At 47.6% G+C, this 17,807-nt stretch overlaps 6 protein-coding genes across 6 annotated transcripts; 4 read left to right on the top strand and 2 right to left on the bottom strand.

Annotated features, from left to right (window-relative positions):
- Positions 1–32: 32 nt before the first annotated feature.
- On the top strand, positions 33–4,496 carry ASPVEDRAFT_884922 (RNA dependent RNA polymerase; the record flags this gene model as incomplete). Its single annotated transcript, XM_040818334.1, has 4 exons — positions 33–262; positions 314–470; positions 539–989; positions 1,047–4,496. 4 exons carry the CDS (start codon positions 33–35, stop codon positions 4,343–4,345), a joined length of 4,137 nt encoding a protein of 1,378 aa, XP_040666363.1. The 3' UTR covers positions 4,346–4,496.
- ASPVEDRAFT_581161 (DNA-directed DNA polymerase zeta catalytic subunit REV3) lies at positions 4,497–9,929 on the bottom strand. The gene is made up of 3 exons (XM_040815409.1): positions 9,511–9,929; positions 8,134–9,458; positions 4,497–8,067 (listed from the first exon to the last, which is right to left on the bottom strand). Exons 1-3 carry the CDS (start codon positions 9,743–9,745, stop codon positions 4,648–4,650), a joined length of 4,980 nt encoding a protein of 1,659 aa, XP_040666364.1. The 5' UTR covers positions 9,746–9,929; the 3' UTR covers positions 4,497–4,647.
- A 53-nt stretch (positions 9,930–9,982) lies between these two features.
- On the top strand, positions 9,983–11,672 carry slu7 (mRNA splicing protein SLU7). Its single transcript, XM_040812060.1, has one exon. The coding sequence runs from the start codon at positions 10,114–10,116 to the stop codon at positions 11,524–11,526; it is 1,413 nt and encodes a 470-aa protein (XP_040666365.1). The 5' UTR covers positions 9,983–10,113; the 3' UTR covers positions 11,527–11,672.
- Positions 11,673–11,872: 200 nt separating this feature from the next.
- ASPVEDRAFT_40137 (60S ribosomal protein eL37) lies at positions 11,873–12,767 on the top strand. The gene is made up of 5 exons (XM_040812062.1): positions 11,873–11,916; positions 11,995–12,011; positions 12,086–12,148; positions 12,278–12,349; positions 12,457–12,767. Exons 2-5 carry the CDS (start codon positions 12,008–12,010, stop codon positions 12,594–12,596), a joined length of 279 nt encoding a protein of 92 aa, XP_040666366.1. The 5' UTR covers positions 11,873–11,916; positions 11,995–12,007; the 3' UTR covers positions 12,597–12,767.
- Positions 12,768–13,083: 316 nt separating this feature from the next.
- ASPVEDRAFT_51753 (uncharacterized protein) lies at positions 13,084–14,303 on the bottom strand (the record flags this gene model as incomplete). The annotated part of the gene is made up of 3 exons (XM_040814524.1): positions 13,084–13,407; positions 13,495–13,983; positions 14,040–14,303. 3 exons carry the CDS (start codon positions 14,301–14,303, stop codon positions 13,084–13,086), a joined length of 1,077 nt encoding a protein of 358 aa, XP_040666367.1.
- A 1,138-nt stretch (positions 14,304–15,441) lies between these two features.
- Positions 15,442–17,807, top strand: ASPVEDRAFT_82165 (putative C6 transcription factor (Gal4); the record flags this gene model as incomplete). The annotated part of the gene is made up of 6 exons (XM_040817153.1): positions 15,442–15,474; positions 15,528–15,557; positions 15,614–15,708; positions 15,788–16,107; positions 16,164–17,334; positions 17,408–17,807. 6 exons carry the CDS (start codon positions 15,442–15,444, stop codon positions 17,805–17,807), a joined length of 2,049 nt encoding a protein of 682 aa, XP_040666368.1.

A 17,807-nucleotide genomic window follows, 5' to 3' on the forward strand; every position in this document is an offset into this window, starting at 1 on the left:
TCATTCTATCTCTCAACCGGTCAGAGCCTACTATGTCTCGAGCCAAGTACCGCCCAAGCCCTGCTACCCAATTTAATCGCCAACAGCTGATAGCTCCATGGATGTCATGGCCATCGCTTGCTGTTGTTCTCACAAACGTCCCCAAGGAATTGGGCACGGTAGATATCTGGAAAGCATTCAAGGAAGAGGGCACTATCGTCTCCATCGACATCTGGGAAGATTCCCATGGAGGCAGAGGTACAAAGGCTAAAGTACGCTTTAAGTAAGTCGTGAACAACCACTTGCATTCTCGTGCCCCTAAACATTCATACAGGCCTCCTCCGGTCAACGAGTTTTGGAGACAATGTACCAAGCAAGTAAAGCTGCAAAATGGGGAAACAGTCTACATACGTATCGCCCTCGATAACAAGGCTCCCGAATGGGATGTTCCCAGTCCAGTTCGTCCCGGGGTTCATTTCCCAGCGGAAATTGTGAGTTGCAACTATTCATCTTTTCTGCCTCAAGTCCTTGCCCTTCTCACAAAGTGTTTACTATACAGAAAATCCCAATCTCATCGATGGATATCGGAGTTGTCGTGGACGAAACAACAATGATGCCGATGCGAACCGTGGGATCATCAACAAATGGAGCTGCTTTTCTACTTCTTAATTTGAGACGCAAAGACTTGTTCATATACTTCGAGCTTCACATCCCCGGCGCCCTACGTCCGTCATCGCCTGAAGAATATCGCCTTAGGATTCCATTTTCGCAGCTTGATAGGTTCTTCCAAGCACAAAATACTTCGAACGGTGTCATCTCTCAGTTCACATTCCTAAATTCGCCGCCTATATATCAACGTCGGATTCGGAACACCGAGACTACATTTATAGAAGAAATGTCATGGAGGGAGTCGGATACCTGGTTCAGACAAGCTCAGATTGTTCATAACCCCCAAGGATTGGCTACTCTTCCAGCTAGCCTTCGAAGGCAGAACCCAATAATTGATATTGGTGAGTCGGACATATGGACCTCCCGTGTCTCACGTTTGGTTGACTGATGCTATGTAGGTCGCTGGAACGCTTTCCGAATCAACTACCCCAGAAATTGTGATGACAAAGGACAGTTTACCTTTTTCTGTAGCATTTTGAGCGATTATAATCTTATTGTCGAGAAGACGGACCGCTTCACTTTTGTCGACAGTAACGCCCCCAAACCTACAACTATTTGGAAATGGATTGATCTTGACCCTAAGACTTCTGGTACCTCATATGCCTCCTTACAGGATCTGATTGACCCTACCCACATCCATCTGCCTTTCGCAGTACGCTACCAACTAGAAGTATGCATATCACATGGCTTCCTTTCCGAGTTCAACATGAATCGCGAATTTGCCTTACGGCTAGTTGAACTCGGAGAGGTGCAGGCAAGGAAGCTCCTTGAACATGTTGCTCTTCAAAAAAAAGCTTACTACAATCCGATGGAAATATTCGACATTAAATTTGTCAAAGGTGTCACGACCGGGAAAATACCATCTTACTGTTGTCTCATGCGATCAGCAAGAATCACTCCAAGCACAATTTACTACAACCTCCCCTCTATAGATATCTCAAACCGGGTCATTCGACATTACATAAATCTCGCAGACAATTTTCTCCGAGTCAGATTTACAGACGAGAAACACATGGGTCGCATCCATTTCACTGCTGATAACACCATGGATGAGGTATTTACTCGTATCAAAAGAGCGTTAGCTAATGGCATTGTCATTGGAAGTACACGCTACGAGTTTCTTGCATTTGGAAACTCTCAATTCCGCGAGCATGGAGCATACTTTTTCGCTCCTAAAGACGGTGTCACAGCTGCTAATATCCGTGCCTGGATGGGGCAATTCGGTCACATTAGAAACATTGCCAAACATGCTGCCAGACTGGGACAGTGTTTCTCGACCACCCGGGCCATTTCCGGTTGCTCTGCGCATGTCAAGAAAATTGACGACATAACAAGGAACGGTTACACTTTCTCAGATGGCGTTGGCAAAATCTCGAAATTCCTCGCACAGATTGCGATGTCAGAACTCAAAATCAAAACGCCTGACAGAGAGCCTCCTTCTGCTTATCAATTTCGTCTAGGAGGTTGCAAGGGTATGCTCATCATTTCCCCAGATGCCTGCCGTCAGGATGTCCACATTCGGAAGAGCCAATTTAAATTTGCTGCACTATCCCAAGGCCTGGAGATTATTCGCTGGTCTCAATTCTCTTCTGCAACTCTCAACAGACAGCTGATCCTTGTGTTGTCCACACTCGGAATCACAGACGAGGTATTCCATCTTAAGCTTAGAACAATGCTGAAGAACTTGGATGGGGCAATGGAAAGTGATCCAAAGGCAGTCTACCTGCTAAGGAAATATGTGGATCCTAACCAGACAACGCTTGCCGTTAGTCAAATGGTTCTCGACGGCTTTAGAAGATCGAACGAACCGTTTGTAACCTCGCTTCTCACTCTATGGAGGGCGTGGCATTTGAAATATCTGAAGGAAAAGGCAAAGATAGTCATCGATCAAGGCGCATGCCTCTTGGGCTGTATGGACGAGACTGCGACTTTGAAAGGATATTTCTTCGACAAAATTCCGAACGGCGATGCATCCCTCGAAGAGAAGATTGCAGCAATACCTGAGATATTCGTGCAGGTATATCGCCCAGAGAATGGAAAATACGAAATTATCGAAGGACTATGCATTTTGGCCCGTAACCCTTCTCTCTACCCTGGTGATATTCGCGTGGTTAGAGCTGTCAACGTTCCCAGCCTGAAGCACCTCAAGGACGTCGTTGTCCTACCCCAAACTGGAGATCGTGATGTTGCTAGCATGTGCTCCGGTGGTGACCTTGATGGAGATGATTACCTTGTGATCTGGGATCAAGATTTGCTACCAGAAGACTGGTTTCGTGAGCCCATGGACTATGTTGGTAAGAAGGCTCATGACCTCGACCACGATGTCACCGTGGACGAGATTACTTCGTTCTTTGTCACCTATATGAAAAACGATTGCCTCCCAGCAATTGCCCACGCTCATCTTGCATGGGGAGATTACTTAGTGGGTGGCGTCAATGAAGCAAAATGCATGCGGCTCGCACAACTTCATTCAGATGCGGTCGACTACAACAAGACAGGGAATCCAGCCATGATTACACGCGATCTGCGGCCCCGTAAATGGCCTCATTTTATGGAGAAGATATACAAACCTGAGCATTGTCAATATCGTTCGGGGAAAATCCTTGGACAGCTATACGATGCCGTGGAGCGAATCGATTTTGATCCAAACCTTGAGATGAATTTCGACAAACGGATCTTAGAGTGTCAGATTGAAGTCCCGGAAGACTTTTACGAATTTTCCACGAAGCTCAAAGATGAATACGACACTTCCATCCGCCGGATAATGGCACAGCATGAGATCAAGACAGAGTTCGAGGTGTGGTCGACATTTGTGCTCAATCACTCTAATATGAGTAAAGACTACAAGCTCCATGAGGATATTGGTACCATATCTTCTGCACTACGAGAAGGTTTCAAAAAGCGAGCTTATGAAGAGGTTGGAGGTCGGACTTTTGAGTTGCTCGCGCCTCTTGTCGTCGCCATGTATCGAATTACGCACAAGGAGATGGCTGCAGCATTAGCAAAACACCGCGAAGACAATCCCGCAGACGAAAACCTATTCACGAATACACCAGCCCCCAAGATAGATCAGCTACCTTTGATCAGTTTTCCCTGGATATTCCCAAGGGTCCTCGGCCAGATTGCAGTTGGTCATTACGAGCACCCAGACTCTACAACTACTCTTCCGGCGGACCAGGACGCGATCAAAGGTTTGCGGAAGGGTAAATCTGACGACACAATCCCTGACGCAAATGTCAAAGATAAAGTGGCCAACGAGGCCTTTCAGGTAGTTAACGATGCCGGGTGTCAACAAAATGACGATCCTTTCGGGCTCAACCTCAGCGATGAAGGTAGCTCAACCTCCACCACACACAGCAACCCAGCCCTCCCTAATGATGGTAGCGTCAATTTACTAGAGGAACTTCTTGATTTTGGGCTTTTACATATGCCGAGTACTCCTTCCTCATCTATAGTGCTTTCATCTGCTCCGGTGGAAGGGGAAAGTCTACTGGATTTCGATCGTGACCCCACTGAGGGCGGATGGACAGCTAACCCTAAGAATGCTACACACGACCTAAAGGAGAACCGACCAGTGACAATTATCAATGGCAAAGGCAGACAGAGTCGTGTTGTTGAAATTGTGGAAGAAGAAGAGTCTAATGCAGGCGATGACCCTCTCGGCATCGATACGCTAAACAAACTGGCCGGTCTCTAATATTCGTCCCTCTAGCGGTGTTCTTCTAAAGTTAGCAGCTATTATTTCTTTCCTACATACGGCTACTTAGGAGGAGCGATAGGTGGCAATATGGTGACTAAAAATGATCAATTGCGACTGCCATTGTACGGGTATCCAAAAACAAACNCCCCCCCCCCCCCCCAACTCCAGTATAACAGCGTACTCCAACCAAAAGACAGAAAGTGATAACCAAACCTAGAGAAAGCAACCCAGGTAGCATGGATATCTCAGGAATAATAAACCTATGTCCACGCCGTGCCTTCCCAGCCGGCCCAAGTAAGCTACCATTCCAAGCCGTCTCCGCAGTTATCCTGTAGAAATTTGATTACAGGGTTAAGCGAAGCATTTGTATGCCTCCAATGAGCCAGACTTCTCGTTCTTGCGTAAAAAACAGGACAGTCTAGGCTGTCGCATTTCACTTCGTCCCCAAAAGGAACATCCATGCAAGACCGACAGACCCGCCCAAGATTTGCAACTTTCTGCTCGGCCTGCCGCCGGCGGGAGACAAGTTCCAGTAGAGAGAGATGAGGACTTTGCATGCAATCTAAGCAGACAGGGATTTCGGCGTCGTAGAGTTTGGTCTTGCAGACAATGCAAGTTGAGGCCTTCATGTACGATTCGAGGGTTCTTATGCTGGTCTTTCCACCAATGATGGAGTTTGCTCCTTCCACACGACGGATGCGATGGACTTTCGGCATCTCGTCATACCATTGGCGAACATTAGCTCCAACAAGGTTGAAGATGCGTTCTAAAGGAGGAATGAGGTTCTTCGTGATGTAATATTCTGCGTCGAGGTCGATTTGTGCATCCTGCAGGAGAATCTCTGGTGATACGCAGCGATCGATGAGTCTGGACCCTGGAGCTCCTGTGACCACAACATAGGGAACGCGCTCGCCGTACTGAGGCTCTGCACGAGGATCCTCGAGCATTTTCTTTGTGCTAATTAGAGCTCCTGCGGGAAGATTTCCGTTTTCACTATAGGTTCCCAGTTTCACGGCTCTTGCAAAGCAGAAGTCTTGGACTGACACACGTCCTTGCATAATTTTCGTACACTGATTCTGGAAGTAACTCTTCACCTGACTAAGATCTGCTGTTTTGAATAGAAGCTTGAGTGCCTTCTCTTCGATCTTTTGCTCAGCTGGGGTGCCGTCGCGACGAACAGTTTCAATGCCTTTGGCGTCGAACTCGGGCTCCTTTTGGTCTCGATGTTCATACTTGAAGCCGACGTATCGCTTTTTCGCAAGTAGCACACATGGGTGATAGACTTTTTCGAATTTCAACTTGACTGGGTGTGGGTTCATGTCTGTGACGGCTCGAGCAATTTCTTCACCAATATCAAAAGCCTGATCCCGAGTCCGTCCTTTGAGGTAAACGAAGAGACTATCTGTATCTCCGTACACCACTTCAGCGCCCCATCGTTCCACAGAATGAATAAAAGCAATGGCCTTTTCGAGAGTCTCGCGACCCGATTGAACGATGCTGTCAGCAATTTCAGAGCAAGGCATCCTCCCTGAGAACGAGGCAGATGTATACCCATATGTAACATTGGCTATGAGCTTCAGGGCAAGCTGTCGGTTGTTAAGAAGACGCTGCAGTGCTCGGTCATCTTTATCCACCTTCATTCCAGCCTTAACCATCACCCGCGTTTCCAGTATTTCTGCGAGCATTCTAGCAAGTAACGACTTCCGCATCCCAGGCTTTGCATAAATCATACCGTTCGGCGCGATGTTAATCTGGTCTTTGAGCAGCTCCAGCAGCCTCGGTTTCCGTTTATAGTCCATGAAACCCATCTTATCTCGCCCCCTCCATGAGTGAACCCTCCCAAGGAAAGTGGAATAACAATAGTTGTAGGCGATCATGATGCTAGGGTATAACGACTGGAAATCCAGAACAAGAAGAGGGCTAGTGTAGAAATCGCTCTGAGGTTCCATAACAAGCGGCAAGCACTCAAGGGCATTTTGTTGACCAACTTGCTTTCTGCTTGGGGAAACAAGGATGAAGTTTTCTGGCTTTGCGATTCGAAACATCAGAGACTCGACTTTGAACTGGGACCCTCGAGAAAACACTGAATAAAAGTCTATGCCAAGAATTCTCGCTTGCTCGCTGATCCGAGGTATCAACTCATTTGCGTCAAGAATTTCAATGTTCATTTGAACGCGTGAAACAAAATAGTTGACAACTTTCATAAAATCCCGAGGCCTATCGCTTTGATACCATAAGGTAAGGTCGCGGAATGAATAATGCGGAATCCGCCGGTGCAGGAGGTGGAAAACAACGTTTTCCATTGTGTACTGTAGTAGATTCATCTCACTCCTCATGGCACGCCATATATTGATCATGTGTCTTCCAGTGATGCGGATAGACGAAGTTTGATTGAAGCCCCATTTATCAGCCGCTTTGCCAAATCGTCCATGTGCTTGCGATTTCACCCGCGATAGCTCGTCACAAAGATCAAAATCATATTTCTTCTTTGCTCTCTCAATTACGTACCCCCAAGAGCTGTTATGCACTTCGTATCCGGTGATAATATCAGGGTCATGCAATCGAACAATGTCAACTAGACGATTTATTAGATCCAGCTCCGTTGGTTCATGTTCCCAATCCACTCTTAATGCCTTGGAAACTTTCAATTCAGGACGTTCTCCATCTCCTTGGAAAACGATCCCAATTTGGGCTCCTGATGGAACATCATTATCGTCGAGAAGTTCATTTTCCGAGCTTATACACCAGAAAAACGAAGCTATCTCATCTTCTTCCGGATTCGGTGAGAGCACCCCTCGAGTGTTCACATGGACCTCTAGACTCATAGTGCTCATATACTGAGCCTGATGCTCAACACTAGTCGATTCTTCATTTTGCGAGCATTCGGATCCATGGTCATTCTTTTGTGTTGGGCCTTCGATTTGGGAAAGCGCTTGCATCCTAGACTCTTTGTCCTTATGTCGCTCCTTTGTTTTCGTGGGTGGTGCCAAAGCCTTGCGTTGTTGGTTTTCAAACCAAGTGATGACCTCCGAACGGCTAGGGGGTTCCGCTGCAAATTCCCAAATCCTAGCCGTGGATGCGATGCGTAATTGATGATCTGTTTCATTCCAGTCACATTTGTCCTTTGTCCCTATGTTCTGTTCACCCAGAATTGCAGGGGAGCGGCCAGAACGATCAAAACCGGGAAGATAACGTATACTGGTACCCCCAAGCCGGAACTCCCTTCCTGCATAGTCCCGTGGACGATCAGGGACGTCTTCGTCCCGACTGTAGTGCGCATCTTTGTATATGACACTTGGGTGTCCGAAAGCGTCTATTATTGAAGAAACTTCCCTAGGAACAGGGCAGGGTCGCCGCAAGAAACCCAAGCGGATATGTGATGGGATATTGAAAGCTTCAAGTATAAGAGCTGCAGTTTCAGGGGCAACTACATCCGACGAACCATCAGATTCAGTCTCAGTAGACGAAGGAGGTTGCAGCATGTCCTCAACTTTTCTAGGATCGTCATTTTGCTTTGCTCCCATGTCCAACAGGACTTTCGAGGTTGACCCCTCTTGACTGAAGCGTAGGATTGTCATCGGGTCATTGGGGTCTTTGACAACAGGGAAATTCAATGTACCAGCTTGGCTCATGTTTTTGGGACGAATTTTCGACTGGGAGGAGAGCTGTTCTAGTGGAGGTGACTGTTCTGCACGGCGACTAGGCATATTATTATAATCCTTCATAGTAAGGTCATGCTCTGAATATGCTTCTCGGGGCTGGGAATGGCTAGAATGTATGCCGACCTGGGTAGTTTTGTCCATTATTTTGTTCTGATTCAGTCTCGTCGCCCGCATATCATCGCTTTGTATCTTGTTTTGAGTAGGGACGTCGAACTGGATTCCGCGGGTGTCTAGACCTGGAACACTTCCCAGCTCCTCAAAGCCAGAAGTGCCATTTCGTTCTGAGTCCAATTCATCATCTTGAGGTTCGAAAGGTTTGTGCCCTCGAGTTTGAAAATTCTCATCGGAGCTCTCATCTTGCTGCATGCTAGTAGCCAATTTTACAAGGTCCACTTCATCCTCATCCTCAGAAAATATGTCAGTCATGCCATCCTCTTCAGACGAGTCAGGATCCGCATTTGATTCAACTAGCCGGATAGCATCTTCGTCAACGTAGTCATGAGCCCCCTCTTCCGCCGGATCACTTTCGCTGTTGTAGCGCAGTTGCAAGCTCGTAAACCCATCTGGACCGGGAAAGAAGTCTTCAACGCTCTCCAATGCAGTTTTGACATCCTTCTCATACACGTTGTGTCGCAAAAGCCCATCCAACGTGACATCCTGGTCATTATCTTGGCGTCGCTCCTCCGCAGCAATTTGTTGAACCAATAGCTGGAATTCATCTCCATGGATCCAATCTCCCTGCGAGTTCTTTCTTGGATCAGACGTAAATGAGACTAGGTCTTCCTTGGTAAATGGACTACTATCCGGATCGACGAGCCCGAGTCGCTTTTTTCGCCGGCGTTTTTCATCCTGCCATAGCCCCGCCAGACTTGGAACAAGTCTCTCGTTTAATACCGTAGGCTTCAAAAGCTCGCCGAAGTCATGATGAATGGGTCGCTCATTTATTTCCAATCTATTCAGGATATCTTGGACGCAAACATCGGCTTCTAGCGGACAGTGGCTTTGTTTGGGTAGCACACTCTCATCTGAAATCCAATCAGATGGTATTGATCGGTCATGCCAGCGGTGGGACAGGTCGGTAAAATCTAGATATTCTGGTACCGGAGAGCGAAATTTGACCTTGCCGCACTTCATAAACGCGCAGCCGAATAGACTATAATCGCACATCCATTGCGGGATATACTGCATGTGGCTTTCGTATGGTTGGATTGGGCGCTTCATCACAGCACCCTGGAGGAGCAAATCCGCTAACCGTGTGATGTAAATGGGGTTTAATAGGTATACCTTAAAAAAGAAACGGTATCCCACATGGTAGCCATAGAAGGGGACACCCTTCACTAGAGTAATATGCGCAACAAAAACCGCCTTTTTGTCGTACGCATTACGTCGGTAACTGACGGCTAAGGCATGATCTATTGAGATATGCAGACTCTTTGCCGCAGACCGTACTAAATATGACCTTAGTTGGAGAAACACAATGATGGAAGTGCCTCGACGAACCTGTATCGGGGTTCAAGTCCCCATCGTACCGAACATAGAGATAGGGAAACGCGCCATGAACATGGACGCAAATTTTCTGGCCGGTTTCCGTAGTACCAAATATCCTCACCACAGGGACCTTAGGCTTGTAAAGTTTCTCTCTATTTCCAATCTTGTGAGGCAGAGGAGGGTCGAGTTCCGACGGGTTTGCCTGATAATGGTCCACACAGTTTAGGCGCACTTGGAAAGGCTCCATTGATCACGTTGATTTTGTGACAGCGAACGCTGTCAGCATACCGGAAAAAGAATCATATGTCACAACCTTATCAAGCCAGGGCCCCCAAAGAGAAAGATCGCGATTTCACCATAGATTGGAAGAATTCCGATGGAATGGTTGATATGAAAGACGCGTTCGGTGGCGCGGGAAGAACGCCTGCTCACGTGACAGGAAAGTCAAGATGACCAGCCTTTGACCCAAGTACTATTGTAGGAGGGGTCAACTTCCACAACAACAGTGCTGGGCATTGTTGGGCATCTAATATTCATACTGCACCTCGATTACCCGTGTTTGCCTTCTACTCACTTTCTTCGCCGCCGTTAGTTCATATTTCACCTACCGCCGTAATGTCGTCTCGAAAACCTGCAGACGTCGCATCTAAAGAGCGCAACGAGTATATTCCCGCTTTCATCTCGAAAAAACCGTTCTATATCGACGACGACGAATCCGCAAATGACTATCTTGAGCATCAACGTCTACATAAATCAACGACAGATCAATCGAAATGGTACGAGCGTGGAAAGCGTGCTGGCCCAGCCGCCACCAAGTATCGCAAAGGCGCTTGCGAGAACTGCGGTGCCATGACGCACAAAACTAAAGAGTGCCTAAGCCGACCGAGAAAACAAGGCGCAAAATGGACTGGGAAAGATATTCAAGCGGATGAAGTTATACAAAACGTCGACTTAGGCTGGGATGCCAAAAGAGACCGGTGGAATGGCTACGATGCGGGCGAATACCGACAAGTGGTAGAGGAATACGAGGAGTTGGAGAAGATAAAGCGGCAGGCGAAGATTTCAGATGGGGAAACAGGAAATGCGATTGATGGTCTAGACGAGGAAGTCCCGGAGCAGGAAGCCCGGTATGCAGAGGAATCTGATATGGGAAGACAACAGAGCACAGCCACTCGCAATCTGCGTATTCGAGAAGACACCGCGAAGTATCTTTTGAACCTTGATTTGGATTCAGCCAAGTACGATCCGAAAACGCGACGCATGGTAGACATGGGCGCTGCAGAGGATCAAGCTGCTGCTCTTGTCGCCGAAGAGAATTTCGTCCGCTCGTCCGGGGATGCGGCAGAATTCGAGAGAGCTCAACGATACGCTTGGGAGGCTCAAGAACGCGGTACGCAAAAGGTTCATTTACAAGCGAATCCAACTTCTGGCGAAATTTCGCGAAAGAAAGAAATAGCCGAGACTGAGGCCAAGCGTGATGCGCAACGGAAGGCTCTTCTCGATAAGTATGGTGGTGAACAGCACCTGCAGAAAACTCCCCTCCGCGATACAATGGTGATCGAGAATGAGCGATTTGTTGAGTATGATGAAACAGGGGCAATCAAAGGCGCACCGAAGAAAGCAGCCAAATCCAAATACCCTGAAGATATACTCACAAACAATCACAAATCAGTATGGGGTAGCTGGTGGCACGATTTCCAATGGGGGTATACTTGCTGTTTTTCTACAGTCAAGAACAGTTATTGTACTGGCGATGATGGGAAGCGAGCATTTGAAGAAGCAGGAAACATGCTCCTACTACCTGAAACCGAGACTGAGAAGCCGTTGCTAGAAGCCAGTGAGGCTGCGGATTCGCACAAAAACGAGAATCCAGAGAGCCGGGATCAACAAGATTCAACTGCAAAGAAACGAACGCTCATGGAGACGCAAACAGGAATTACAGAGGAGGAATTTGAGACATATAAGCGCAGCAGACTTGCAGCTGATGATCCGATGGCTTCTTTCATTGGAAAGGATGATGCTGAATAGCCGCAGTCATAGGGCTAATTAACATGTCTGAATCAACTTACTTTCAATGTACATAATATACTGTATGCATAGTTAAATTGTGTCAAACTATTATTCTAAAATAAATTCTGAGAATGACAGGAATCAAATACAGTATGAGAATCGAGAATGACAAATCGACTTTCGCATCATCTTTCTTTGTCTTCTTATCCGGTACTTTAGTCTCCAGAACATTCACGTGACTACGGCTGTAGGGCAAGGTCATGTGATATTACTAATTTGGGAGATTGCCAGGGCTTGTGCCCTCTCCTGGCACACTCGCTTAGCAAGACACCCGGACCCAGCGCGAACTTTCGATCAGCCGAGTAGCGACGACGACAACGACAACCAGCCCTTCAACGGAATCGCCAGGTGAGTTGCGCCCAGTTCATTTTGTGAAATGCTCAGCCAAGGAGAATTTTGTTACTGACTATCTGTCATTCATTACAGGTCCTAATTCAAGATGAGTACGTCCAAATCCGATATTCCGTCAACCTGTTCGATGCCTCGATGAAACTTTAGAGACTGACGACGATTATAGCGAAGGGTACCACCAGCTTCGGAAAGCGCCACAACAAGACTCACACCCTCTGCCGGCGTTGTGGTCAGTATTCCATTTCCTCCCGAAACCTTTTCCGACAAGATATGAGTGGTGTTCTGCGTTGGAATACACTAGGAACGACCGGAATGAAGAGCATACGGAAGGGCTAACGTTTTATTTTCTCGATTCCAGGCCGCCGGTCTTACCACATCCAGAAGTCGACCTGCGCCAACTGTGGTTACCCCTCTGCTAAGACTCGCAAGTGTACGAACATCCCCATATCCTTTTCCTATTGTTTGGCGGTGGAATCACCAGGAACCGGTATCTGAATTGCATTCGAACATTGGCTTACGAGAATATGTGGAATACAGTCAACTGGGGCGAGAAGGCCAAGAGAAGAAAGACCACCGGTTCCGGAAGAACCTCTCACCTTCGGGACGTCCACCGCCGCTTCAAGAACGGTTTCCAGGTCGGCACTCCTAAGGGCGCCCGTGGCCCTGAGAACCACTAGATCAATCCCAATGTCGCGTTTTCGTTCCTAGGGGCTGGAGGGGGCTGGTACGGCAGAGGGGCCTCGCATTTGAAGTAACCGGTTTCTCATGCAGGGGCACTCCCATGGAGTTGGAGTTGGGACATGTCTTCACTTTTGCCGTCAGAGCACTTTTATTATAGAGAAAAAAAAGGGCACTACAGTTGACGGTGCTTGGAAGACAGAAAATTTACAATCTCATGGGCCTTCGAAATGGATAAAATTCAAAAAAGGGACAAAACATGAATGAATTTCCTTTCTTTGTTTATGGCTGGCGAATATCCCATCTTATGGCAGAGTCGATATTGAGATATCCATTCAATGTTACCTGCCTCTTGAATCCAACCTTCGGCGAACAAGATCCTACGCTTATAAACTCATCTAGACATTGTTTACCATGTCTGGCTCCGTACATTCGAAGCACTTATATTTGCCCTATTTATGCCTTGCAATGTCCAGCATTGATAACTTATTCCCCACGCCCGAACACACTTACCCCCCCATCTCTCTGGACGAAGTACAATACTTCTTTTTCCTCCCAATTTTCCTCACCAGCGCTTTCCTTATGACCCCAGGCCCCTCCTTTGCTAACTCTGAGGACGCCACTAACATCCCTAGCCGCACCAGTTTCCAGGTTCCGAAGCTGCATAACCATTTCTGCCCGATAAGCCAATTCAACTGTAAACGCGGCATGTTCCGTCTCTAAAGGAGTCGCTGCCTGATGTACAAATGCGGATGCATTATGAATTAATGGCGAATCTGAGGATACTGTTACAATAGTCGCTGCCGCAGCCTAGATGGTCACAGGCTAGAGTTAGCCGACAGAACCTCACTTGCCCCTTCCCATGGGTAATTTCAAAGAACACGATCTCTACCATACCTGTTGTAGTCCCATTATCCACTCCCCCATCTCCGTAGCACCGATTCCTTTATTTGGTCCCGTTGCTGCAAGTAACAGATCCGGCTGGTCGACGATCAGAAGAACATCGGATTCACCACCATCTTCGCCAGGATTTGAGGTCTTCAGCTGGTTTATCACTGCAACGATGTCCTTTTCCAAGCCATCTATAGCTGCGATACCGTTGCCTGATAGGCGCAGTCGCTTCATCGGACTGGCTTCTTCTGCAGGCTGATGTGACAGGGTACCAGGGCTTGCTGATGGAGGTGGCTGGCGCGTCGGTGACAGACCATGGGGGGTGATACCAGGATATGAACGAGTAGGGAGGGTTGTCCGAGGTGTTGGGCCAGCCCCAGGATAGTGTGATTGCGCTGGTGACGACGTTGGAGCAGGTGGAGGGGAGAACAATTCTGAAAGCCCATCGACAAACGCAAACTGCCGTTTTTCTGTAAGACGTGCTAGATCTAGACCCTGGTGGTGTCATAAGTAAACGTACGTAAACGTCTCCGAAAGTATCATGTCCGTACCAATCTTTTTGCCTCCGCTCTCCAAAATTCCCAACTCCGCAGAAAACTCACAAGCACAACTTTTTTCTTCCTCCCACCTTCGGCCCCGACAATCCCAGGACCAGAATAGGAGTTAGGAGGTGCATTAAGTGCCGCACATAAGAATCGCAATACAAGCCAGTTCCCTGTAGCACCTAGTACGGATGAAACGGTTGTGAGCGACGAGGGAGGAGGCGAGCATATATACGGTGTGAGAAGGTGGGGGAGGGGCGGTTGGCTGGGCATGACTGGACTGGGGGCGATGTTAGTACTTCAATATTCTAGCAGGAGTAGGGGATTGCCGTGGTATATGGACCTGTGTAGTTCAGTCGCAATTCCTGGGTTTCGGAGTACTGTACATGCACATCAGATAAATTTCAGTGCCGCTTGAATATTTCGGCTTCAAAATGACGTCGTGGAAATTGATAGTCACGTAGGGCATCTGATTGGGCAATTTTTGTACCTGAGTGGCGGCCCACTTGATGCCCCGCGTCTAAGGCAACGATTCTAAATGCATGTGGCCTTGCAAATTCAATACTTCTATTCGACATAAATACGATCATATTTTAATGGTACAAATGCGCTCCCGCTGGAAATAATGTCTGTGGTTAGTGATATGTTGAGAGAGCCAGAATAAACGGGTCGTTTCCTCGACAGTCCCCAAGACACTTGCGGCAGTTTAAGCGCCCATCTATGCAAAAGGCTCATAGGCTGTGAACTGACAATCAGTATTCACCCCGTGGCAGGCACAAATGATCTTAGCAATAATAATGATTCGCATGCCATCCAGAACTTCCCTTTTTCTGAAAAACCGACAGGGCAAACTCGTTCCATCTGAGAAAAATTCCTGCTCCTGATCACGTGATAGCATCCTCCCCCACACTTGGACTGGCAGAAGTGCCGTCTTCTCTTCCTCGACAGTCTTTCAATTCATTCCTTTTGTATCACCTCTCATGGGACCAATGATCAGCATCTTTGATTGATGTACCCATCGTCATTTAGTCCCTAGAGCGTGCATTAATTCCTGTTTCATGCCGATCGTGAGTGCGCCCCATACGATCACCAAGGTGTTCGAACTGCTTTTCGCTATACTGTACCCCACTGCACCCCTCGAGGCCAAGTTTAGTACTCCACGGATTTATATAAATTTGGCCATTCTTTCCCTCAACTTTCAAAATAGACTGCCCGTACGACATATATGCGCCTGGGGTTTTTGATGCATCTATCCCCGCTCCGCTGGGGTCAGTTTAAGTCCGGGCGACTACTCTGTAACATAGAATGCGGCACCAGTAACCCGTCCACTGACAATTCATTCGCAGATGATCCAAGTTATCTATGACTTTCAACGAGCAAAAGATACTTGGTATCGAGGAACAATATAAACATGGCTAGCACTCGTGATTCCCACTCTTATGCAGTAAGTTACAGTCTGGAGTATAATAGAGCTGGTTCTGATTATGTGCTTTGCAGTGTGATGAATGCCGCCTACGAAAGTCCAGGGTATATATTTCTTATTCAACGTATTATGCCTTGACCTGAATCTGACTTGTTGTTAGTGCTCCAAAGAGAAACCGACTTGCATGCAATGCAAGCAACTCGGCAAAGAATGCAAATATAGCCCAAAAATAACCAGAAGCCCTCTGACACGACAGTATGATACCTCCATCTAATCATCCAATCTCATCTACCCGCCTCTTTTTGTTTCATTACAATATTAATGATTGCCATAGGCATTTAACCTATGTGGAAGACCGCTTGCAAGCGTTCGAATCAGCATTAGGGCGGCTGTTCCCAGGAGGTGATTTAGATGCTACAGTCCGCTCTCTATTACACGATCAAGAGCCGCTCCCCAGGGCAGGCTCATCATCCAAATCCTCCTCCAGACACTCTACTCCAGCTAAGGCTGAAGCAGATCGTCATGAACCAGCGCCAGAGGCCTTACCTCAGCAGGCCGATGGGTTTGACTGGGCAGAGAACAGAATTACACTTGGGGATCTAACAGACGGAATGGCCGCTCTGTCTATTAAGCCAGAAGGCGCCGGTTATTTTGGTATATGCTCCATTGCGCATCCATGTTCCCACCAAGTGCTAACCTTTCCGTCTTAGGGGCATCTTCCAGCGTTGTACCACTAAGGGCCTTGCTCAAACATGGTTTTGATCTTAACATACCAACCGGATCATCGAAACCCGCAGACAATTCAGACAGGATCCCTTTAAAATCCCAACTTTTGAATATAGCACCATCTGGCGTTGTGGAACAGGCGTTCATGGATGCTTTTTTCCTCAATTATCATATGAGTTATCCCTTCGTTCATGAAGCCACTTTCAGGGCGCAGTTTTACGAACAGCTTCCCCGACCTCATGGACCTGCATGGCAAATCTTGCTAAACACAATCCTCGCCCTAGGGGCTTGGTGTATTGGTGACGATAACTCTGACCTAGACATCACATTCTACCAAGAAGCCAGAAGCAGGTTACAACAAATGTCTGTGTTTGAAGCTGGGAATCTGACGCTCGTTCAAGCTTTATTATTTTTGAGCAATTATGCACAGAAAAGAAACAAGCCAAACACGGGATGGAACTTTTTGGGCTTAGCTGTCCGAATGTCTATGAGCCTTGGGTTGCATAAAGAGTTCCACGGCTGGAAGATCAGCCTCTCACAGCGTGAAATCCGCAGAAGATTATGGTGGGGCGTCTACATATTCGATAGCGGTGCCGCAAAGACATTTGGCCGTCCCATTCTTCTACCAGAAGACAGCGTTATGGATGTGAAGCATGTTCTCAATATCCACGACGAAGCCCTCACAACAGCAACCACAACTTTACCTCCCGAAGTGAACGAGCCGACACTATACACGGGAATGATTGCACAAGCTAAATTCCACATTCTAACAAATAGCGTCTACCAACGCCTCATTTCGGGGCCGAATCCCACTCCAGAGGAGACTTTGAACCTTCAGAAGCCGATGGACGAATGGTACGATGGACTACCAGACTATATTAAGCAGCCAGACCTTAGCTCCATCTCGGACAATTTTGCTCTTGTCCGCAGCCGATTACTGTGGCGAGATTGGAACCTAAGAATCCTCATTTATCGCCCGATCCTTCTAAGATGGGCTTCTAGGAGGTGGACGCCAAACACGCCCACTGAACCCGAAGATCTTTCTGAAGCCGAGTGCAGGGCACTCTGCTTCCGCAATGCTAGGTTGACCATATCCTCTATCACCGATTTTGTGAACAACCATCCCTGCACGCGGCTTGGTGCTTGGTATATGCTGTACGTTTCGAACCCTTATCATATCAGGAATACTGTCACTGTTAGTTGGCTAACTCTCACATCTTGTCGGCAGATACTTTCTTTTCCAAGCCGGTTTGATCCCAATTATCCTCTTGATGACAGATCCAACCAGTGCCGAAGCGCCAAGCTGGCTCCAGGAGATCGAGTCGACGAAGGCCCTCCTCATGTTCCCTTCGTTAAGCAACAATAACCTTGCCGGTCGCTGTTTAGAAGTGATAAATCGACTTTGTGCCCCAGTATATTCGTCAAACCCTACCAGCCCTGCCAGATCGGCCACCATCCAGCCACAGCAGCCACATCCAATCTACATGCCCTTCGCCGACCAACTTTTCAACGATCCCACCTTTGGAAGCATATTTCCCGATGTTAACCAAGACTTGAACGTTAACGCGGGAATGGACTTTTCTGAATGGGTGAATTTTGCGCCAACGCCTCACAACGAATTCACCTGA

Source organism: Aspergillus versicolor (assembly GCF_001890125.1).
Source record: "Aspergillus versicolor CBS 583.65 unplaced genomic scaffold ASPVEscaffold_3, whole genome shotgun sequence".
Classification (NCBI taxonomy): domain Eukaryota; kingdom Fungi; phylum Ascomycota; class Eurotiomycetes; order Eurotiales; family Aspergillaceae; genus Aspergillus; species Aspergillus versicolor.

What these genes read in the sequence shown, in the direction of transcription:
- ASPVEDRAFT_581161 (XM_040815409.1), bottom strand. Translation starts at nt 9,745, where the DNA reads ATGGAGCCTTTCCAAGTGCGCCTAAACTGTGTGGACCATTATCAGGCA. An exon ending in GGACTTGAACCCCGATACAG is followed by an intron (nt 9,459 to 9,510) that starts GTTCGTCGAGGC and finishes GGTCATATTTAG; the next exon opens with TACGGTCTGCGGCAAAGAGT. An exon ending in TAATGGACAAAACTACCCAG is followed by an intron (nt 8,068 to 8,133) that starts GTCGGCATACAT and finishes CTTACTATGAAG; the next exon opens with GATTATAATAATATGCCTAG.
- slu7 (XM_040812060.1), top strand. Translation starts at nt 10,114, where the DNA reads ATGTCGTCTCGAAAACCTGCAGACGTCGCATCTAAAGAGCGCAACGAG.
- ASPVEDRAFT_40137 (XM_040812062.1), top strand. An exon ending in CACCCTCTGCCGGCGTTGTG is followed by an intron (nt 12,149 to 12,277) that starts GTCAGTATTCCA and finishes TCTCGATTCCAG; the next exon opens with GCCGCCGGTCTTACCACATC. An exon ending in CTCTGCTAAGACTCGCAAGT is followed by an intron (nt 12,350 to 12,456) that starts GTACGAACATCC and finishes TGTGGAATACAG; the next exon opens with TCAACTGGGGCGAGAAGGCC.